Genomic DNA, 18837 nt, shown 5'->3' with positions numbered 1-18837 from the left:
AATAAAAATATAATTCATAATAAACAGCCCTATATTAAAAGAAAAACAAAAACAAGATAAAACAGCATCGAATCAACTAAAAACAACTAAAATACAAAATAAAAATAAAAATAAAAACCAACATCTCAAGTGGTGTCAAAGGCCAGGGTAAAGAGGTGGGTTTTCAAGAGTGACTTAAAAACAGGTAAAGAAGTGGCCTGTCTAATCTCTAAAGGAAGCTCGTTCCACAGTTTTGGAGCTGCTACAGCAAAAGCACAATCTCCTCTAAGTTTACGCCCAGTCCTGGATATCTTCAGGAGCAGCTGATCAGCTGACCTAAGAGAGCGGGTGGGTGTATAAGGCTGTAGCAGTCCAGAGAGATAAGATGGGGATATGGTTTGCTTTTAAAGCCATGGAGAGCTTTAAAAGCAAATAAGAGAATTTTAAAATGAATCCTAAAAGAAATGGGCAGCCAGTGAAGTGAAGCTAAAATAGGGGAAATGTGCTCAAACTTTCGAGTGCCAGTTAAAAGACGAGCTGCGGCATTTTGCACCCTCTGTAGATGAGTAATACATGATGTGCTGACCCCAATATAAAGTGCATTACAGTAATCCAGCCGAGTGCTAACAAAGGCGTGGATCACTGTCTCAATGTCTAACAATTTACATTCTATCCTGCCAAGCTTATGGGCTCAGCCATTTGTTTTGGGTCCTAATATATAAAATTAAGGTTCTTTTGTATAAATTGGTCACATCATGTTTCAAAATTGTAGGCTAATTAGTTAACCACAAGTCTTTAGCCAATGAGTGTGCAGACCTCCTCATCACATATAGTTTTTGCAACCAAGATGGTGACAGCTGATTCGCATATCTTAAGATTTCAAAAAGGGACTTCAGAAAACTGTGAGATGTGTCAGTAGCTCTGTCCACCTTTTAAATTGTCTACAAAAGCAATATTCATTAGTTGTTCCTGTTCAAATGTAGCTGGTCTGAATATTTCAGACCAGCTACTGATCTTACTGGTATTTTCCCACATAGGCAACTCTAGGGTTGGTTTTTCTAGTCCTTTTCTGACAAAGTGAATATAAATTTCACATAATGTAGTTACATACACTTACATTGTATCTATTCATCATGCTTTGCATATTCTAAATTCTCCCTTGCCAGCTGGAGCAGCAGTCTTTGACATGTCTACTTAGATTACCTTCACTGGTAGCTTCTGTTCTGCCCACAGGAAGGTATCCAGGTGGTCTCCTTCATCTGCACCAGAACCAATAGACATTTGTTTTTTTTGTTTTTTTAATTAAGAAGCTTCTCACTAATCTTCTGTGACACATCATGTTGACTGTCTGAATACACCATCTCATGTTTTTATTCACTGTCCCATACTCATGGCTACAGGCTGCAGACTACAGGAAAGGGTGGGGGCTGGGGTAAAGATTGTCCAGTGAAATCTCTTGTGACTCAGTTATTTTTCTACTTCTATGGTACAGAATAATGTGCACATGACTATGGCTCAGGCAAAGTACATTGATACTTTAAATGCTTTGAATAATATGGGGTTTGGCAGTAATGATATATTAAATTGAGATATAATCAAGACACAACCTAATATTAATAAATTGTTGTTGTAGTCTAAATTGTGTTCTTTTTTTCATCACTATCAGAATCAATTAAGTTATAAAAACCTGCTGGAAAGGATTGATTTCATTAAGGTTTGGTCAGCTCACACTCCTTGCTGCTGATGCTCTCAGAGGCCAGTGAGTCCCAGAAGTTAGGCAAAATACTAACGCTTCTATGGTCACCACTGTGTTCCCTGCGATCATAAAGACATGAAAAGAAGAATCAATGAATGGGTGAAAACCCCACTGCCCTTTCTGAAGTGTAACTCAGAAGATTTACTAGGAGCCTAGCTCAGATTTATTGTCTTGCTTTAACGTAATTGTTAGCCAGTCCTACAGTATCACATTTTGTGTGAAGGTTGTGTCATATTCAATTTTTTGAGACACTCATTCTGTTGTGCAGGGGGAAAATAACATGTTGTGATTTGTGGCCCTGTCTATTGCATGGTCAAAATGCTTTGTCTCTACTGTGTTTGGTATTCAGGGCTCATTTAACAGAATATTATGAGACGGGGTTTGAGCTGTTGAAGCCACCTGATGCTACATGAAATAATCTTAGTGATTACACAACATAGAATAATTTGAATAAGTTTATTAATTATATAATTAGCAGAAAAAACTGTATGCTAATCATTAGATCCATTGCATTTTAATTATTGCCTTTATGAAATGGAGGCTTGTTAGGAAAGTCAATCAAATATATTTTCGTCTAATGAAACAAAATGCTAATGTTCAGTAAACATTTTCAGTGACAGATTTCTTTCTAAACTGATTTTTCCTTTTTTTTTTTAAATATCTTGACATATTTGATAAGCAGTCATTTTGAAACATTTCTTGGACCCACAGACAAGGAAAAAAAAATTTTCCTGCCAATTTCTGACAACTTTAAGTTGAAACAGTTGATCTGTTTCATCAGCTTTTTCGTAGTCCAGCCAATTGAGCCAACTTATTCACGCAAAGGAACCTAACAATCTTCATTAAAAGTGCATGTAATAGTCCTGCATAGAAAACTAGTTTCAGCTGCTCCCTTGTTCACAATGGGTCACCGCAGTGAGTAGCTCCACATGTCTGAGTTTTGCACTGGATCCCCTTTCTGATGCCGCCCAGAATCAACTCTGAATATTTTGCTCATTAGGCAAATGTGAAAACCACTACACAACGATACCATTATACATGATGTCCTAAATATATGATGTGAAAATAATTCTAGCAGAAAAATAAAGAGACAAAACCTAATTGTTTTAAAATAGTCCTATAATAGTGCTTTCTGGTAAGTTTCAGGCATCTGATATTAAAAGTCTGTCATAGCTATCATGCGTGTTACTTATAATGACAAGCGAAAATGTCATGTGACATACATAATGAAATCATCGTATTTCAGACCACGACTGACATTTGGTATGCATCTGTAGCTCTTTCTTTAGTTGTATCTGCACTAGAGATGGCACGATACCACTTTTTTATGTCCGATACCGATACCGATATCATAAATTTGGATAACTGCCGATACCGATATGAATCCGATATAGTGTTTTTTAATAAACAAAACTGTTTTTTAAATATCTTGCTGCATTTTGTATAAGTTCATACTCAAGTTTAAAACAACAACTACACTAAAGCTATTCTGTTATACCTGTATGCAAAAAAAAAATTTCATAGTACAGCAATACTGATCAATCTAATAAACTTAAACCTACACCATCCTCCCTATTCTGGTATTTTAAAGAGTACTTAGCATAAATATTAAGCAACCTAACTAATAGGGTTCCAACTCCCAGCAACAACAAAAATAAATAAATAAAAAATAGGGAACCACCCCTCACGCTCCACCTCATGATGCTTAATCGACGTAATCAACCTTAATTTGATGCAGTGTGAAAAAAAATGCACAGAAATCAATTATTTTTCAAGAAATATTAAATAGATTCAACATCTTTCTTCAACAAAATTGCAGACTGCACAGATGGTACCTTCCCAAAGGAAAAAGTACTATAGCTTACTAGGGTATATATATTAGACTTAATAGTTACTATATACAGTAATTGACTTCTATTCATTTTACATCAAATTAAAACTTTGGGTGTAAGATAATTATTTATTAAAAGCTAGACATTTTAAATGAGAATAAGAAAGAAAAGTATGTCTTTGTGCCCCCTTTTCCCTGTTAATGCCCTATCGGCCCCCCTGGCTAAACTTTGCTAGATCCGCCCCTGCACAGTTACCAGCGTCAGCTACGTAGAAAAAGATCCTCAAGTAGAAAGTAATATTAAATAAATTCTAACAACAGCTGATCAAGCTTAAACGTGCTGCTGTTGTTTATCCGCTGGTTTCCTCTTTCTGGTGCAAAGTGGGCCAAAAGCAAACTAGAGACACGGACTCGCGACAGAAAAGCCGATCAGCTGATCGTTAAGCAGTTTCATGATTGAAGTAGCAGCAAGAAGAGGCAGTCGCTCCATATATCGCTTGTTAAGCTTAACGCAGGAATGCTTTACAAACATTCAGAGATGGACTTACACACTTGCTTTACTTCTCTTGGGATAACTTTGTCGGAGATGAAATGCCGGGTTGCTAGCGAAGCTCCAAATGCTATCCAGACCACTGACAGGTCGGCATGCCACAGCCGCTCTATCACGTGATGCATACTGCTCCGACGTGCTAACGTTCTGAGGTGAGTTACGGTGTGTTGCAAGTTTTGTGAGGTGCTTTCGTGATATTTAATGGATCGGATTACATTTTTTATTTTTCTCCGATATCCGATCCAGTAATTTAGGTCAGTATCGGACCGATACCGATACGTAATATCGGATCGGTCCATCTCTAATCTGCACATGAAGGACTCTTCTGATTACTTTTAAGCTCCGACAAACCCTTTACATCAGAACTCAGGAAGCACTCTTCAGTAACCAATCAGCATCTTCTATCATTTATTCAATGTTGTATCCTTTAGCACATCTTGGTGAATGTATAGCTCACATAGCAGGCTCAAAACCAGTTAAACATATCATGTAGCGGTAAATGTGTTTTACTGGGTAATGAAGATATGTAACCTTAAATTAATATAGACAACCTCAAGCATCACACAGGCTACACAGACACATGGACATAATTTGTCTACAAGTGATAGATAGATTGTGTCTTTAGACTTATTCTACACATGCATGTTGTAATTGTAAAAACCAATAAGTTCAGTAAACAAACAGCCCAAACAATGAAATGCCAATGTTGCCCCTCTCCCTGCGACTAAACACTGTCAGACGCTGTTGTCAGTGGATTTTGCCTCAGCCTGTTCAGAGCTGAAGTCCTTTTCACCACTGGTCATGCCTCTTTTAGATGGTAAGACAGATCCAGTACATTTCAAGGACTCCATTATTACTGCATTAGTCTCCAAGCTGGACATTACAGCGGCTTTGCGATAGCAGTTTCTCAGCCCCTTCTGGAAGCGTATGGTGAACAGGCCATATATGATGGGGTCCAGGCAGGCATTAAAAAGACCAAAGATGAATAGGATGTGGGTCAGAGAGTGAGAGACTTTTCCCTCCAGGTCATCTGGGAAGAACCAGTACCATAGACCCAACAGGTAGTACGGAGTCCAGCACACAATGAAGCAGATCACAATAACAATGCTCATTTTCAGAGTTCTCATTCTTGCTTTTGGGATGTTGTTCTTTGAGCAGCGGAGATGTGGCTCACTGGAGGGCACTATAGGAGAGAAAGGAACACATTTGATGTCAAATAAATACATCGAGCATTTCTTTGAAGAAGTACATTTAGAACACACTTTTATCATTTCATTTATACGTTTCTGCTGTGAATCACGTTCTTTCTTTAACTGCAACAGTTTATACATCAGTCTATCCAGCACAACTAACATCACACAGACTTTGTACTGGGGAGACCAGCCAACGTCTGCTCCACTACATTGGACATTTGCATTCTCACATGCACATTTGTCAAATTTTCAGTGTTTTCTCACATTTACTCTGGTAGTAGAAAGATAATCTTTGCTGGTGGCGGAGATGTTAAGGTGACTGCATGGCAAGTAGGAATGGTCAAGCGAGAAAAGGTGGGAGAGTGTGCTGATGGGTCAAAATGACAAGAATACGATGAAACAAGAAAAACATAACCTGAACAGAAGTTGGTGATACTGAAGTTAAATGTTGCAAGCACCTTTTAGCTTGAACATATTTTTTAGTTCTTGTAGTTTTGCCTGTGTTTGGATCAACTACCATTTACTTGGACACTTACTGTTCTTTTTTGTCATCTGTTTGGAGATCTGAATAAAGATCCTGGTGTAGCAAATAATCATAATAACCAGCGGCAGCAGGAAGAGACAACAGAAGGTAAACATGTTGTAAGCAGTTTCTTGCCAGTGCGTAACGAAGCTTCCCCTGGTGGTGCACTGAGTGAAGTTTGCTGGATAGGTAATGGTCACATTATGGAAAATGAACATCTGTTGGATTAAAAATTCAAAACAAAATTAGAATTTTGCAGGCAGTAGCTGTCACCCAACATATTTTTTTATTTGAACGTTGGCTTGAAGATTAAAATATTATCCAAATAATTAGACCAAATGGACCAGTATGCCTCAGTCAGTAAGCGTGAAATGACAATTAGTAGTGTACCAGAGATTTTTAGGTTTGGGGAGAGGATTGAAATGTGAATCAGTTTAAAAGTTCAGAAAACCCAAGCAGTGGTTATTATTACTTTAATATTTAAAAATACTGCACAGGGTTAAAGTACTTAACACCCAGTGTTAAGTACTTTAACCCTGTGTAGAAGCTAAACAACGATTTACTTTAAAGACATTACAAGAATGTAAGATTTACCACACAGTCCTCAACCTAAAAGTAGTTTCTCTTATATCAATAAAAGCAAAAAGCTATTCTGAAAATATGGGAAACAGTGTGTAAATTCAACCTACACATCCCTATAAAAACTAGGTATTTTTATTTCAAAGTATTTTACAGCTGCACATTGATCATTAGCTAGTAAGGCGTACTAGTACTTCTCTGCCTAAAAGCACAGACGCCTGATACACTTTTAAAGCATTATATGAGTTATCAAGAGCACATTTAAGTGCCTATGCAGAGATGTTTTAAAATGGGTCAGCTTGGAGTGTAAAGTCAGCAACATGTTATTTTATCCACCAGCTTGTAAAGTCTGATAGCAGCAGTTTTCATATCTGGTGGCAAAATAAACAGTTGCTTGCTATAAATGGGAAGACTGCTTTCGTCTACCTCTCTTTGTCACAGTTTCAAAAATTACTTGAGACTTTTACAGGGGTTGAATTTACATTAAGAATACCTAAATGATAATTATTGCCCCTTTGAAGTTGAAGTCTACAGATAATTAATCATTTCATTTTTGAAAATTACTCATTTTTGTTCCAACGCTATCAGTTAAAAATGTGAAATATCCAACTATATCATTCCAGACAACACAATACAATATTTTCATAGCTTACTTTAAGCCCCAAAACCGAAAGATATTGCACTTATATTCATATATGAGAAAGAAAAGCTGTCCATGTTTAAGAACATGTGAGCAGTAAATGTTTGGGAAAATAACTAATCAATAAAGCAAGTAATCCTTTCTTTTCTACAATTAATTATTATTTATGATCAGCACATTTAGGAATTCTTGCACATTTCAAAATGTTTGCAATCCTGTGCAGAATCATCTAGCATGCTTGAAGAGAAGATGGGCTATATTTGTGTTTATCATTACACCACAATGAAAAAGTGTTACAGGCTGCACTCACTACCACGCTGTTTACAGGGTAAAAGCCATACAGCCAGGGTAACAGGTCCTGATCTTTTAGAAATCTGAATGATAGAGCTATTAATCCCCAAGGTTTATGCCCCCCTAAAGCCCACAGAAGAAGTTCATGCATCAGTGTCTAGAAAATACCACATCTGATGTAAATACACCCTGGGACACAGAATGATTAATCATGTATTAATAATGTAAAAACACAATCTCATGTTCTCTTACATTTGTTTGCCCACAGTTTTACAGTTTTATAAGACTGAGACACAATATTCATCTTCATCTAAAGCCAGTTATAAAGCTGATCTATAGCCAGCCCACTGCGATAGATTATGGATCATTCAAGGAAGGTTGCACTTGCACAGGAAGTGCATGAGGAATCTGCAGAAGAAAAGGTCAGCACTAAAGTAACTACTATGACTCAGACCTTCTCTGAATTACTTAAAAAATGGTTTGTCAAACTATAATCATGTGTCTTGGCTTCTGGTCTCACCTGTGGGATTGAGAGCAAGGCGCTCATGATCCAAGCCACCATTAGCATGACCCTGTTCCTTTTCCGGACCATAGCGATGCCCAGAGGGTTGAGGATAGCCGACTGTCTGTCCAGACTAATCACCACTGTGACAAAGGCACAGGAGTACATGGCCTGAAGCTTGAGGAACATGAGGAATCTGCAGGCCAGGTCGCCGGCCAGCCATTGAACTGTGATATTCCACACTGCATCTACAGGCATCACGATGAAGGTAACCAAGAGATCAGCTGCAGTCAAGTTGATTATCAGAACTCTAACATGGGACTTACGCTTGTGCCCATTGGCAGCCCAAAGCACAGCCAAATTGCAAAAAGTGGATATGCCACACAGGATAAAGGTAACAATCACTCTGATCTTCGCTGCAGTGGAAAAAGTAGGCAGCTGCAGAGCACCGTCCACTGATGTCCAGTTACAGTGAGGATCTGGCCATTCACAGCTGGCGTTGAGGTCAAGTCCTGATCTCTGCTGGTACATGACAGCTGCAGGATCACAGCAGGAGGAGCCGTTCATTTTCTGACCCTCACCAAGAACCCAGCATTTTGCTCAGCTACATGTGGAGGCTGCAGTTGCTAAAGTGAGATCAAGCATAAATATAATATACATGAGCTTATGCATGAAGTTGATGCACAAGATTTATCTGCATTGATTTGCATAATAGGACTAAAAAATATTAGTTCTGTGATTAATACAATCGGTGACAAAGAGGGAGCAGTCTGCTGCATAGAGCACATCTCTCGGATGTGCTCACTGAGGTGGAAAGACGCTGACTTCTTCTAACAACCCATCTTCTCTGAATAGAAGCAGCATCAACAACAACCAGTCAAGATAATTACACCCCAATGGCATCAATTTTATGAGTCAAAAATACTTACTATAATACTAATACTAAGTTTATTATATTTATGAGACAAAGTTTAGCATCTCTCACTTGTGAAAAAAAATGCAACTTAGCTGTGGCTTTTATGCGTCTAATAATATGTGTGTCATTTAAAATGTAAATCAACAATTAGAAGTCGTAGTCAGCGTCAAAAACAGCACTGTGCCTGAAAACAAAAACAATTAAAAATACATTTATAAGTACTAAAGTACAATAAAATAAAATAAAATAAACCCTCACATTTTGGTGTTGCAGATCACTGTACTTTCCAGACGGTGACCAAATCGAAGCCCACTCGTTTTATGGAAGTCCGAGATTCCGGTGCGGCTCCATGTCCCTGCAGCAGGCACAGTGCAGTGCTGAGCTTCTGAATAATAACTGAAGAATCTCAAATGTTCCCTCACAGTTTTATCTCCGTACCCCTTCTGAGGAGCTCATCTCGGTTTTTATTACTCCCTCCGGTGAGCGCGTCAGCCGCTCTGTGGGCGCGGCTACACCAGGGTCCCCGCATCTGATCCAGGGGCGTCAGTTTCAATGAAGCCCGAGCTCCGGCGAAGTTTCTAATTTTATCTCTGGCTGAATTAATTCAATGAGGCACTACAGCCCCTATTAGCATCGCTATTATCCACAGCATCCCAACGACGTGAGATTGTTACTATAACAAGCATAATGTTTTCTTGTTGAGCTGGTGAAGCTTTATTGTTTCATCCCCCTAAAGCTTAATGTTTACTGATTAACTTCCATAAAGCAATTGTCTCTTTTGATGGCCTACACAGGTTTATTTGTTTGTTTCCTTTTGTTTTCTTTTTGTTTTGTTGTTTTTTTTAATGTTCCCTGTCAGGTAAGAAGCCCACAAATCTATTCTAGTATTACGTAATTAGTCGATTACTAATTACGAAACTGGAAAATACTAAAAAATAAAACTTCAGTGTTGAGCTGAAGGCAAACACCTTACTCATGAGGTTGATTTCAGCATTTTGCTCCTGCCTACTGTAGCCCAATTCAGACTGTTAAAATACATATAAATTAGCTTTTAGATACCGTTTTCATCAAAGCATTTGTGCTGATGTAAAGCAGGAAAAGGTAGCACAAAACACCCACTCAGCAATGTTTTGTAGCTAAAAAGTTGCTTTAACTTATGTACTAATCAGAGGGTATTTCTCACCCAAATGACTCAAGAGTTAAATTAAAAAAAAATTACCTTAAATAATTTATTATATGGTTTAATCTATTTCCACAAGTAAAGCTAACTCAAAACTGGGTTTCATTTTCCTAAATTCCATAATCTACACATGGTCCAAGCTTTTGTAGAGTTATGGTGGTCAGCTAGAGTTTAGACAGTTGAGTATAATTTTTTGTAGTTTGAGTTATTTTGAACAAGGCACAAAATAATGATTGAAGAAAACCTGCAAGCAAACACTGGAAATGAGTTTCTCTCATTTTAGGGTCAACAAACTCAGAGTTATTTGCTAAACCTTCTTCCTGGAATAGGCCTCGGTGCACTTACATATAAATAAATCCACAGACTTCTACGCTGCAAGATGCATGTTGTATGCTGTTTGACCAAAAAGCTAGGGCTAAGACTAAACGGAGACTAAAAGAAAACTGAAGATAAGATTCCACATGAATGTTACTAATGCACAATGCCTCCTGTTTGTAAATAACATTTAAATTTATAATAACGGATTATATGGCAGTGGGGAATAAATTTCACTACAGTAGATGTCTATCTGAAAGTGCTGTGATTAAAATTAATTTATCTGAATTTCAGGAGCGGGTCCACACCTCCATACATACACATCTACTAGAAATGCTGTCAAAGTTAAAATGAGGATGTGGTCCCAGCTAGTTAACTTAGCTACACTAAAAATGTGTAAATCTTCCACTGTTATTTTTTCAGTGGCATGTGGCAACACTGTGCAGAGCAGTTACTTAAACTCTGCTCCAACAGAGGTCGAATATCTTGTTAATAGTGTGACATCCTCAATGTGCACGACCCTGCATACTTTGGCTCTTCTAAAAAAAAGAAGGAAACAAATCAGAAATTCCTGAAAATGCTGCAGTGAGAGAACTGACAGTGAGACCACATTTCTCTCATATAGGCTTCTATTCTTTGGCTCACTATTAAATCAAGAAGGAAATTTAAAATCCTTTTCCTCACTTTCAAGGTCTTGAATAATCAGGCACAATCTTATCTTCAAAACTGCATATTACCATTAAGCATATAGTTCAGACCCTGAACCCTTTCTCAGTAACACTGCATTAGGCTTAGGTTGCTCAGTTTCCCACGGTGCCCTAAATTATTCTTCGTCATTCATCTCTTTTCGCTCTCTATGTGTGAATACACCATTTTGCATTTAATCAATGTTATCATTAAACTCTGCTCCATTAGTGTGTCTTTTGTCTTGTGTCAGTTCTTTCGTCTCCAAAAGGTCATCATGGCAGATGGATTTCCTTGAGGCTGGATTTTCTGGGCATTTCTTCCTGTTAAAAGGGAGTTTTTCCTTCACACTGTCAGCAAATTCTTGCTCACAGTAACCAACAACCAGCGATCGGGTAAACTGACATATTTAGAGTGCAAAAGGTGTTGTGACTATTTCTAGATTGAGAGCAGTAACTGCCTTTAGCCCTGTCATTAGCATTAGAAAGCACCTTCATTTTTACAAAAAAGTTGAGTAAAGTTCTCCTCAGTATCAGCAAAAACATCAATACACATATTTCCCAAAATGCTGATCCATTTTTTAATAGAAATGTCAGCCTGTCGGTGTAGTGTTTCCACTGCAGAGAGATGACAAAAAATACTATATAGTATACATCTATTTACTACATAAACCCTCTAGCTAGAAGTCTTTTTTGCCTCACTCATAGCTGGCTTCTTCCTCGCACGACAGTTTCTCAGCACATTAATGTGAGAACAAACACATCCCGCAGTCTTGCAAAATGTATATGTCTTTTCTTTTTTTCTTTATTTTAACCTCCTAGGACCTGGCGTCCACATATGTGGACATCACATTTTGGGTTATTTAGACTAAAATACTCAATTTTGCTCTACATGGGCCTGATATCCAGTTACAAGGACATTATACTGCTACTGTTCTATCAAAATTCTAAACCAATATCCTTATATGTGGCTCTTATTTTTCTTAAAAACAAAATAAGGGAAAGAAAAAAAAATCTCGTCATTCTTTGTTTTTACATTCATCGGGCCCCAATATGCCCAAATATCAAAGAGAAATAAAAAAATGCATGCTGTGGAAGAGTTCGGGTCTTAGGAGGTTAATTATAGCTACTATGAAAAAGGCCTTAATTTCTGCTCTTTTTATGAAGTAATAAAAGCACTCAAGAATACATTCAGTGTCAAATCTTGGGGGGAAGTGCCTTCTTTTCGATACTGCTTGAAGATTTAGCAGCAGAATGGCTTTGCAAAATTGAAAATCTGCAATTTAACCAAAAGCGTTGCATGTAAAAATATCTGACTCCTTTGCATTGAGCAAAAAGTGATGGAAATGATGATGAGACAGAATGAAATTGTGGGAAAGCTGTTTAAGCCTGTTTTCATTTTTTCCACTTTGCGACGATTGTTTTAACAATGCGATAAGGCATCTGGTTTTACCAGAGGAGAGAAAAGCATCTATTTATCCCCTTACGAGTTGCACCTGAGCAGAAAATGTGAGCTATAATAAGATGCACTTCAGTTGTAAAGACCTGTAGAAGCAGATGTTAATTTATATATGAAGACATGAAGTCTGAATTATTTGCTGCAGCTTTACTAAGCGCCAGAAAGGAACATAGTTTTCCTATAAAAAACTTTTATGAAAACACCAGCTGTTCTGTCTTCTACCAGAGAGAAAGTCAAATAAAAGATTCAATTAGAAGCATGTCTGTTCATGCAGGGGAAATCAAATAATTACTGAAAGGCTGGATGATGCATTTTAATTATTGGTGCTGTTTTGAACAAAAAGGCACAGGAAAAGAAAGACTTAATGTCATGATATCCCTGACTTTCTAATAATTTGCAGCGGAGGATTATCCATTTTTCAAAGCAACGGAGAAGCTGATTGGTGCTTGCTGTTGGCTTATGTTGACACACTCTGGGCTACTGTCCAAACAAGCCACAATCTTTTCAGCTCCACAGAAATTAAACTCATTTTCACTTTAATCCACAGTGACCTTTGTGCTTGTCCTGAACTCAAGTATTATCACAAGTTAGATTAAGTCCTTTTTGGAAAGAAGTCATTGAAATCTTGGCTGGTAAAAACGGTTTTGCTTGGTAAAACTTTTCTGTATCTCCATGACTATGTCTGCTGTGACACAGATAGGTGTCATCTCCAGAAATATAGAGAGAAAACTGAGGTCTTACACTGATCGGCTTCATAATTGTGGTCAGAATTAAAGTTTGTCAATGGAAGAGTCAGATTCAGCCAGAATATAAAGAATGGGATGAATGGATAACAGATGAATCCTGGGCATTTTTAAAAAAAAGAGATCATTCATTGCTTCATTATGAATCCTTCCACTTCAGCAATCCACAACATGTAATTGCACCTGCTGCTTTCACAACCCTGAGACAACTCTCCTTAAACAGGTGTGCATACTCAAAAACTTCACTACTTGAAAAATCAAACTTTCTGCTAAATAAACTTTCAAGCACCATTATCCCACATCCCAAAGGTATTTTATTGGATTCCGATCTCTCAACTGGGGAGGTCACTGAAATCCACTGATGTAAAACATGAAAACTCATTTTCATGTTTATGAAACTAGCTTGAGAAGATTTTTGCTTTGATGTGGTTCATTTTCATGGTAAGTAGCCACTAGAGGATGCTGAAAACTGTGGCCATAAGGGGACACACATGCAAGAACAATTCTCAAGGAGGATTTGGCTTTAAAATCTTTATAAAATGGCATTTAGGCACCCAAAGCGAAAAGAAAACACTCTCCACAGAATTACATCACGGTTGGCAACCTGGACATAACATAAGACAGGCTGGCTTCATGCATTAAAGCTGTTCACACCAAATATTCACACCAAATACAAAGCCAACCATGTCAGCCTCAGATTTCTGTTCTGAGCTGACAGGAGTGCAATGCGACATCGTTTTCTGCTGTTGTTGCCCATCCCCCCTCAAGGTCAGACGTGTTGTGCTTTCTGATACACTGAGACTTTGTTTTCCTACTTATCACAGCTGTGAAGACCAGTTACCTGACTTATCATAGCTTCTCTGTCAGTGCAAACAAGGCCAGCTGTAGTCTTTTGACCGCTCTCATCAGCAATTTAATTTTTTCTACCCTCAGAATTGCCAAACATAGGATTTTTTTTCCAGTAATCTACTGCTGCTATAAAATAAGATACTAAAATGATACAAAAAATAAACATCGGCATATGAGCATCTTTCCTTCAGTACCATCATTTTCTTTACCTGAAGGTCACCTAAATCAAACGGTTTTATTGAGTGATGTAGTTAACTTGAAGAATAGGCATGAGCCTTGATTAAATGCTGAGTTGGCAGCATACACCATGTAAAAAGATTTTCTTCACACTGCAGAGTAATCACATTGAAGATAAGGCTTGCCAGGAGAAGACAGCCAACTAAGTGAAACTGCAGCTTCACAGCCCATCGTAACGTACACTAATTAGAGACGGTCTTTAGTTCGTAGCTCAGCTGACATTTTACTACTATGTGTTATGAAGCCAGTGATTTACAGTAGCTTTAGATTATTCTTGTATTCATAATGTAATGATGGGGAAACAAGTGTTGCAGTGTTACCTCTGAGACTTCTAGATAATCCACATATTATCCATAAGACAAAATGGATAATCAAATTATTTAACAAATGGCAGGAAATAGCAGAAAAATGTTCTAACCATGCCAGTGCCAGTACAATAATCAGATATAAACTATACCAAATAACAAAAACATAATCTGATTGTGTTTAAGGTGGTATTAGCTGAGGAGGAGCAATCAGACTCAGATAAATGAAGGAAATAGATGGGAAAATGTTATTTATAATCAATGTTTATGTTCAACTGAAAGTATGATACTAGTACATGTATGCAGTATTATACTCCAAACCAATAGGATGACATTCTTGGGTCCCTCAGATCTGAGGTCCCTTTCTTTAAGGTTCTCAAGAGAATAGTGCATAATTTCCATTTCTCCCACAAAAGTATAAAAGAAAGCTGTGCTTGAGCCCCAGAGACCTGGGTCTACAGGGTCTAGGGGAGTAACTTTCAAGTTAATGGTCTCTCAAGACAAGTGGAAGCATGAAAAGACTTAATCAGTGCAAGGAGTGTTTACCATGAAGGTCTTTAAACTGTGGTGGAAACAAACAACCAATGGGCTAAAAGAACCTTAACAAAACTCCTGACAGTAAAAGTTACAGATATGTAAAATGTAAAAATGTGGCTTTGTTGTTTGTGATGCAGGATCTTTGATCTTTGAAGTGATGGTACTAAAACCAACCAGTTAGCATTTAATGAATAAATTAACAAAATACAGTAGTACCTACAGAATAGCTTCTTTGAACTGAACTGAACTGAACTGAACAGAACAATCAACAAACAAATATTTGATTTCCTATGCTAGCTAAATGTAAAGGATGGTGGGTATAGCAGCAGAAGAGGAGCCAAGGGCCGAACACTACAAACTACAGACTGATTATCCTTTTGTTCACCCAACATAACCATTTGTAAAGTCCAATACAAAGCTAACAACATTCTCATTAAAACTCAAGTAGCACCAATTAATTTCGTTAACCAGTTAATCAAGTTAGAAGCACAAGGTGGAGCCTATCCTTCGTCCTCCAGTGTACTTAATGCTCTCAGCCTGGCCACCTCTATAAAATTGTCTTGGTCTGTCACTGCACACTGAGTAAACTCTCCTTTTATAGTCCTGCTCTTCAATTTTATTATACAAGTATTTAAATGCTTTGGTAATATTAATTTAAGTAGCTGTCGTGCTAACTAATCACTCTTGAATTCAAAATTTACCAACAGAAATAAAAATTCCAGATAAAAAAAATGAATAAAATATATACGATTTTGTACGGTTGTCTACTTTTCCCCTATTAAATATCAGACCATTTCTGCAGGGCTGTTTTACCAAACCCCAGGACAACCCCTGCAGGATATGTATGTTTCAGTAAGAAGTCTTAAACAGAACAGAATAATAGCATGAGTGGCTTTCAGAGATGTTGTCCTGCATTACAACATAACCGAGATGCAATGTAAATTTGCATCTATTTTATGCCTCCTCACTCTGTGACCTTATTTAAATATCCTCCTTATCTTTATTCAGTAATTTTATTTCAGCCGTGTTTCTGATTATTTAACAAACTGCAGTTTAAGCTGTTCTATTTAACCTAATTTAAATGACATGCTTCAACTAGCCCACCTTCATAGCTCACATATGCTGTCCATATCATATTATCTCCAAGCCAGGGAGAAAGCTTTATGCCATCCATTCCAATTACCACTCAGATGTACAATGACAGAAAATAATTAACATGTCCGTTTGAACATAAGCTGTGGTCTACAGACCTCAGTGGACATTATGTAAAAAATCCTCAGGAATATGGAATATTGTCTGGAGTGTGGCTTTTTTCTGCTGGCAGCAGCAGGTCCAGAAAGTTGTGTTTCAATCAAGCTGAGCAAGAATCATGTGAGGTTGGCAAAGTCAAAATTAATCTAAGATGATGGCAAGAAGTGCACTCTGCTGCCACATTTGAGGGGGGGTAGAGTGATTGTGAACATCACAGTGTTTGCAATGTGGACATTTGTAACACTTAAAGCAAAGAGGGGAAACATATAAAAACCACTATCTGCTGGTTCATCTCGTCTGAACAATCATTCATGTGATCTACATTTAAACCTGGCAGGTGTATTGCTGCGGCCTGAGTGAGTGCAGTGAATGAGGAGTGGTTCCATTTTCTCCTCCCTGTTGCTAGGCAATCGGTGGCAGAGCCAGTCACATGTTGAGCAAGGACTAATAGACTCAAACACAGCTGTTATCCAACTGCAATAACACATCTGAATACTACAAAAAAATGTCCATCACGCCACTCTTGTGTTAATCTATGCACGGTCTGAAGCATGTGTGTGGGAATGTATGTGAATGTTTTACTGTTATATCTTATTAGTATTTTAAGTATTCTATCTATTTTATTTATTGAATTTTATTGTTTTATTTATATTTTGATATTGCTAGGGATGATGCAATGATCGGGGACCATTCTTAATTTTGTTGTTCTCATGACAATGACAATAAAGTTTCTGATTCTGATTCTGATCTGATTCTGATTCTGATGTCATGTGGTGCCGTCACAGCCCTGGTTTTATTTTATTAAGTTAGCATTACCTTTTTCTTTTATTGTTGTAGAAAATAATCTCCAAATGTTTATGTTCAGCAAGATATTGTTGCTAAAAGTAACTCGTTAACTTCAGGCTATAAATAAACGACATCACAAATCTCATTTAACTACTTGTTACTAAATTAATATAATCTCTGGTTCACTTAAAAGCATTCAGGAGTGGGCTATTTAATAATAAGAGATATTTTATCCCATATTTGGGGAGTTCTTTTGTTACAGCAGCTGAAGTAGTAATATAAATAGTTTCTACATGTGGTATGAAAGAGAGAGCAGTAAAGTAGAATCAGGCTGTTACTGATCTTTGAAGTGACTGTAATATCGCTAAAGTAAACTGAACTTGCTGCTGCTGAGTGATAGAAACTCTCCATTATTTTGCTGCACATGTAAAAACAAAAATCTCAACTTACTTAAGAAATGTTTGTTGCTCATCCCATTTATGTGTACAGCCTCTGTAGACTGTCAATGTGAACACCCAGGTACTTCTACCCCTCCGCCACATTAATATAGTGTATTATCCCATGACAGATACAGGCTGTGTAGCTGTCCTCTTCCTTCTGAAGTTGATCACCTGTAACAGGGCGATATTTAGCAGCTGGATTTACAGTGAAGAAGACTAAGACAGTACAGTGGAAGCAAGAGGCATTTATTTCAACATATAGCTCTAAGGCCATGACAATCACTGGCATGTCAAGCCTTCTCACAGCACAAACAATCACTCTCCTGTCTAATGACAATTAGCTGCCTTAAATACTCTCATCTGTTAAGGACTAAAGCATTATTTTACTGTCAGTTGGGTTTTTCAAATTTTAACTTTCCACCAACATTTTACCATTTTCACATGATTAAATATTTTACCCTTAAAGCTCAATAATCATTATAAAAATGCCCCAAACCCCATGCACAACAATTCCCCACACTCCCTTAACAACTGGCCTCTCCTGGAACCTTTAAATGGTGTCTGGACCTCTGTGAAGTAGTCAGATTCAAACGTCAAGGAAGGTGGTAGGGAAGCAGACTCTGCAGACATTTTGGGTTTTCAGAGGTGAGCAATTTATTTACAGTGGACCCCATCCTGCACGAAACTTAACAACCCCCCAAAGTAACGTAATTAGCAAAACTCAGCCATACATTGGGTTGGTAACACAGCTCACCTCTCCTCTCTCATCAGAGTCTGGCCGAGACTGACTATATATAGGGCCATCAATCTCCCTTCAATTATTCCAGCCAGTACCACTCATTTGAGCTGAGAGATCTAAAACTCTACATAGTTGACTAAAAATGACAAAAACATTCTCACACTTCTAATTAGCACATTTACACAACTAAATGGCTGTATTGACAAAAAAAAAAAAAAAAGATTCAACAAATCCCTTCGGACCTGGAAACAAACAAAAGGAAGCATTTCTATGGTAAAAGAAACCCCTCCTCTCGGTTCAACCTGCTGATGTCATGTGTGATGTCATCAGCACTTTAAAATTAGGAAATGCTAGGCGGGCCTTTCCCCACACCTGACCTACATGAAGACTGAAAAGAAAGAACAAAGTAAGCATGAACAAATGGCTTAATCTGTAACATAATAAAATATAAAGAAACATGTAACTGAGTATTTGCCTTAATTTGCAGAATGTTTGATTTGCCGGCAACAGAATGCTTACATAAACAAACCCGGGATAGTTAGTGCAGCAATGT

At 37.7% G+C, this 18837-nt stretch overlaps 1 protein-coding gene across 1 annotated transcript; it reads right to left on the bottom strand.

The window, feature by feature from the left end:
• Window positions 1–4520: 4520 nt before the first annotated feature.
• LOC308398507 (putative gonadotropin-releasing hormone II receptor) lies at window positions 4521–9182 on the bottom strand. Its single transcript, XM_080885175.1, has 4 exons — window positions 9019–9182; window positions 7863–8470; window positions 5846–6050; window positions 4521–5299 (listed from the first exon to the last, which is right to left on the bottom strand). The coding sequence occupies exons 2-4, from the start codon at window positions 8409–8411 to the stop codon at window positions 4851–4853; spliced, it is 1203 nt and encodes a 400-aa protein (XP_080741301.1). The 5' UTR covers window positions 8412–8470; window positions 9019–9182; the 3' UTR covers window positions 4521–4850.
• Between the last annotated feature and the right edge of the window lie 9655 nt (window positions 9183–18837).

This window comes from Rhamphochromis sp. 'chilingali' (assembly GCF_963969265.1).
Source record: "Rhamphochromis sp. 'chilingali' genome assembly, chromosome: 6".
Taxonomy (NCBI): domain Eukaryota; kingdom Metazoa; phylum Chordata; class Actinopteri; order Cichliformes; family Cichlidae; genus Rhamphochromis; species Rhamphochromis sp. 'chilingali'.
Note: the sequence above shows the minus strand (reverse complement) of the source record. Positions and strands in the feature narration are given on the sequence as shown.

Bases quoted from the DNA above. Each gene is read 5' to 3' on its own strand.
- LOC308398507 (XM_080885175.1), bottom strand. From the start codon at position 8,411: ATGAACGGCTCCTCCTGCTGTGATCCTGCAGCTGTCATGTACCAGCAG. The intron at 6,051-7,862 runs GTGAGACCAGAA...TTAATCCAACAG, and splicing joins CCTTGCTCTCAATCCCACAG to ATGTTCATTTTCCATAATGT. The intron at 5,300-5,845 runs GTAAGTGTCCAA...TCTCTCCTATAG, and splicing joins ACAGATGACAAAAAAGAACA to TGCCCTCCAGTGAGCCACAT.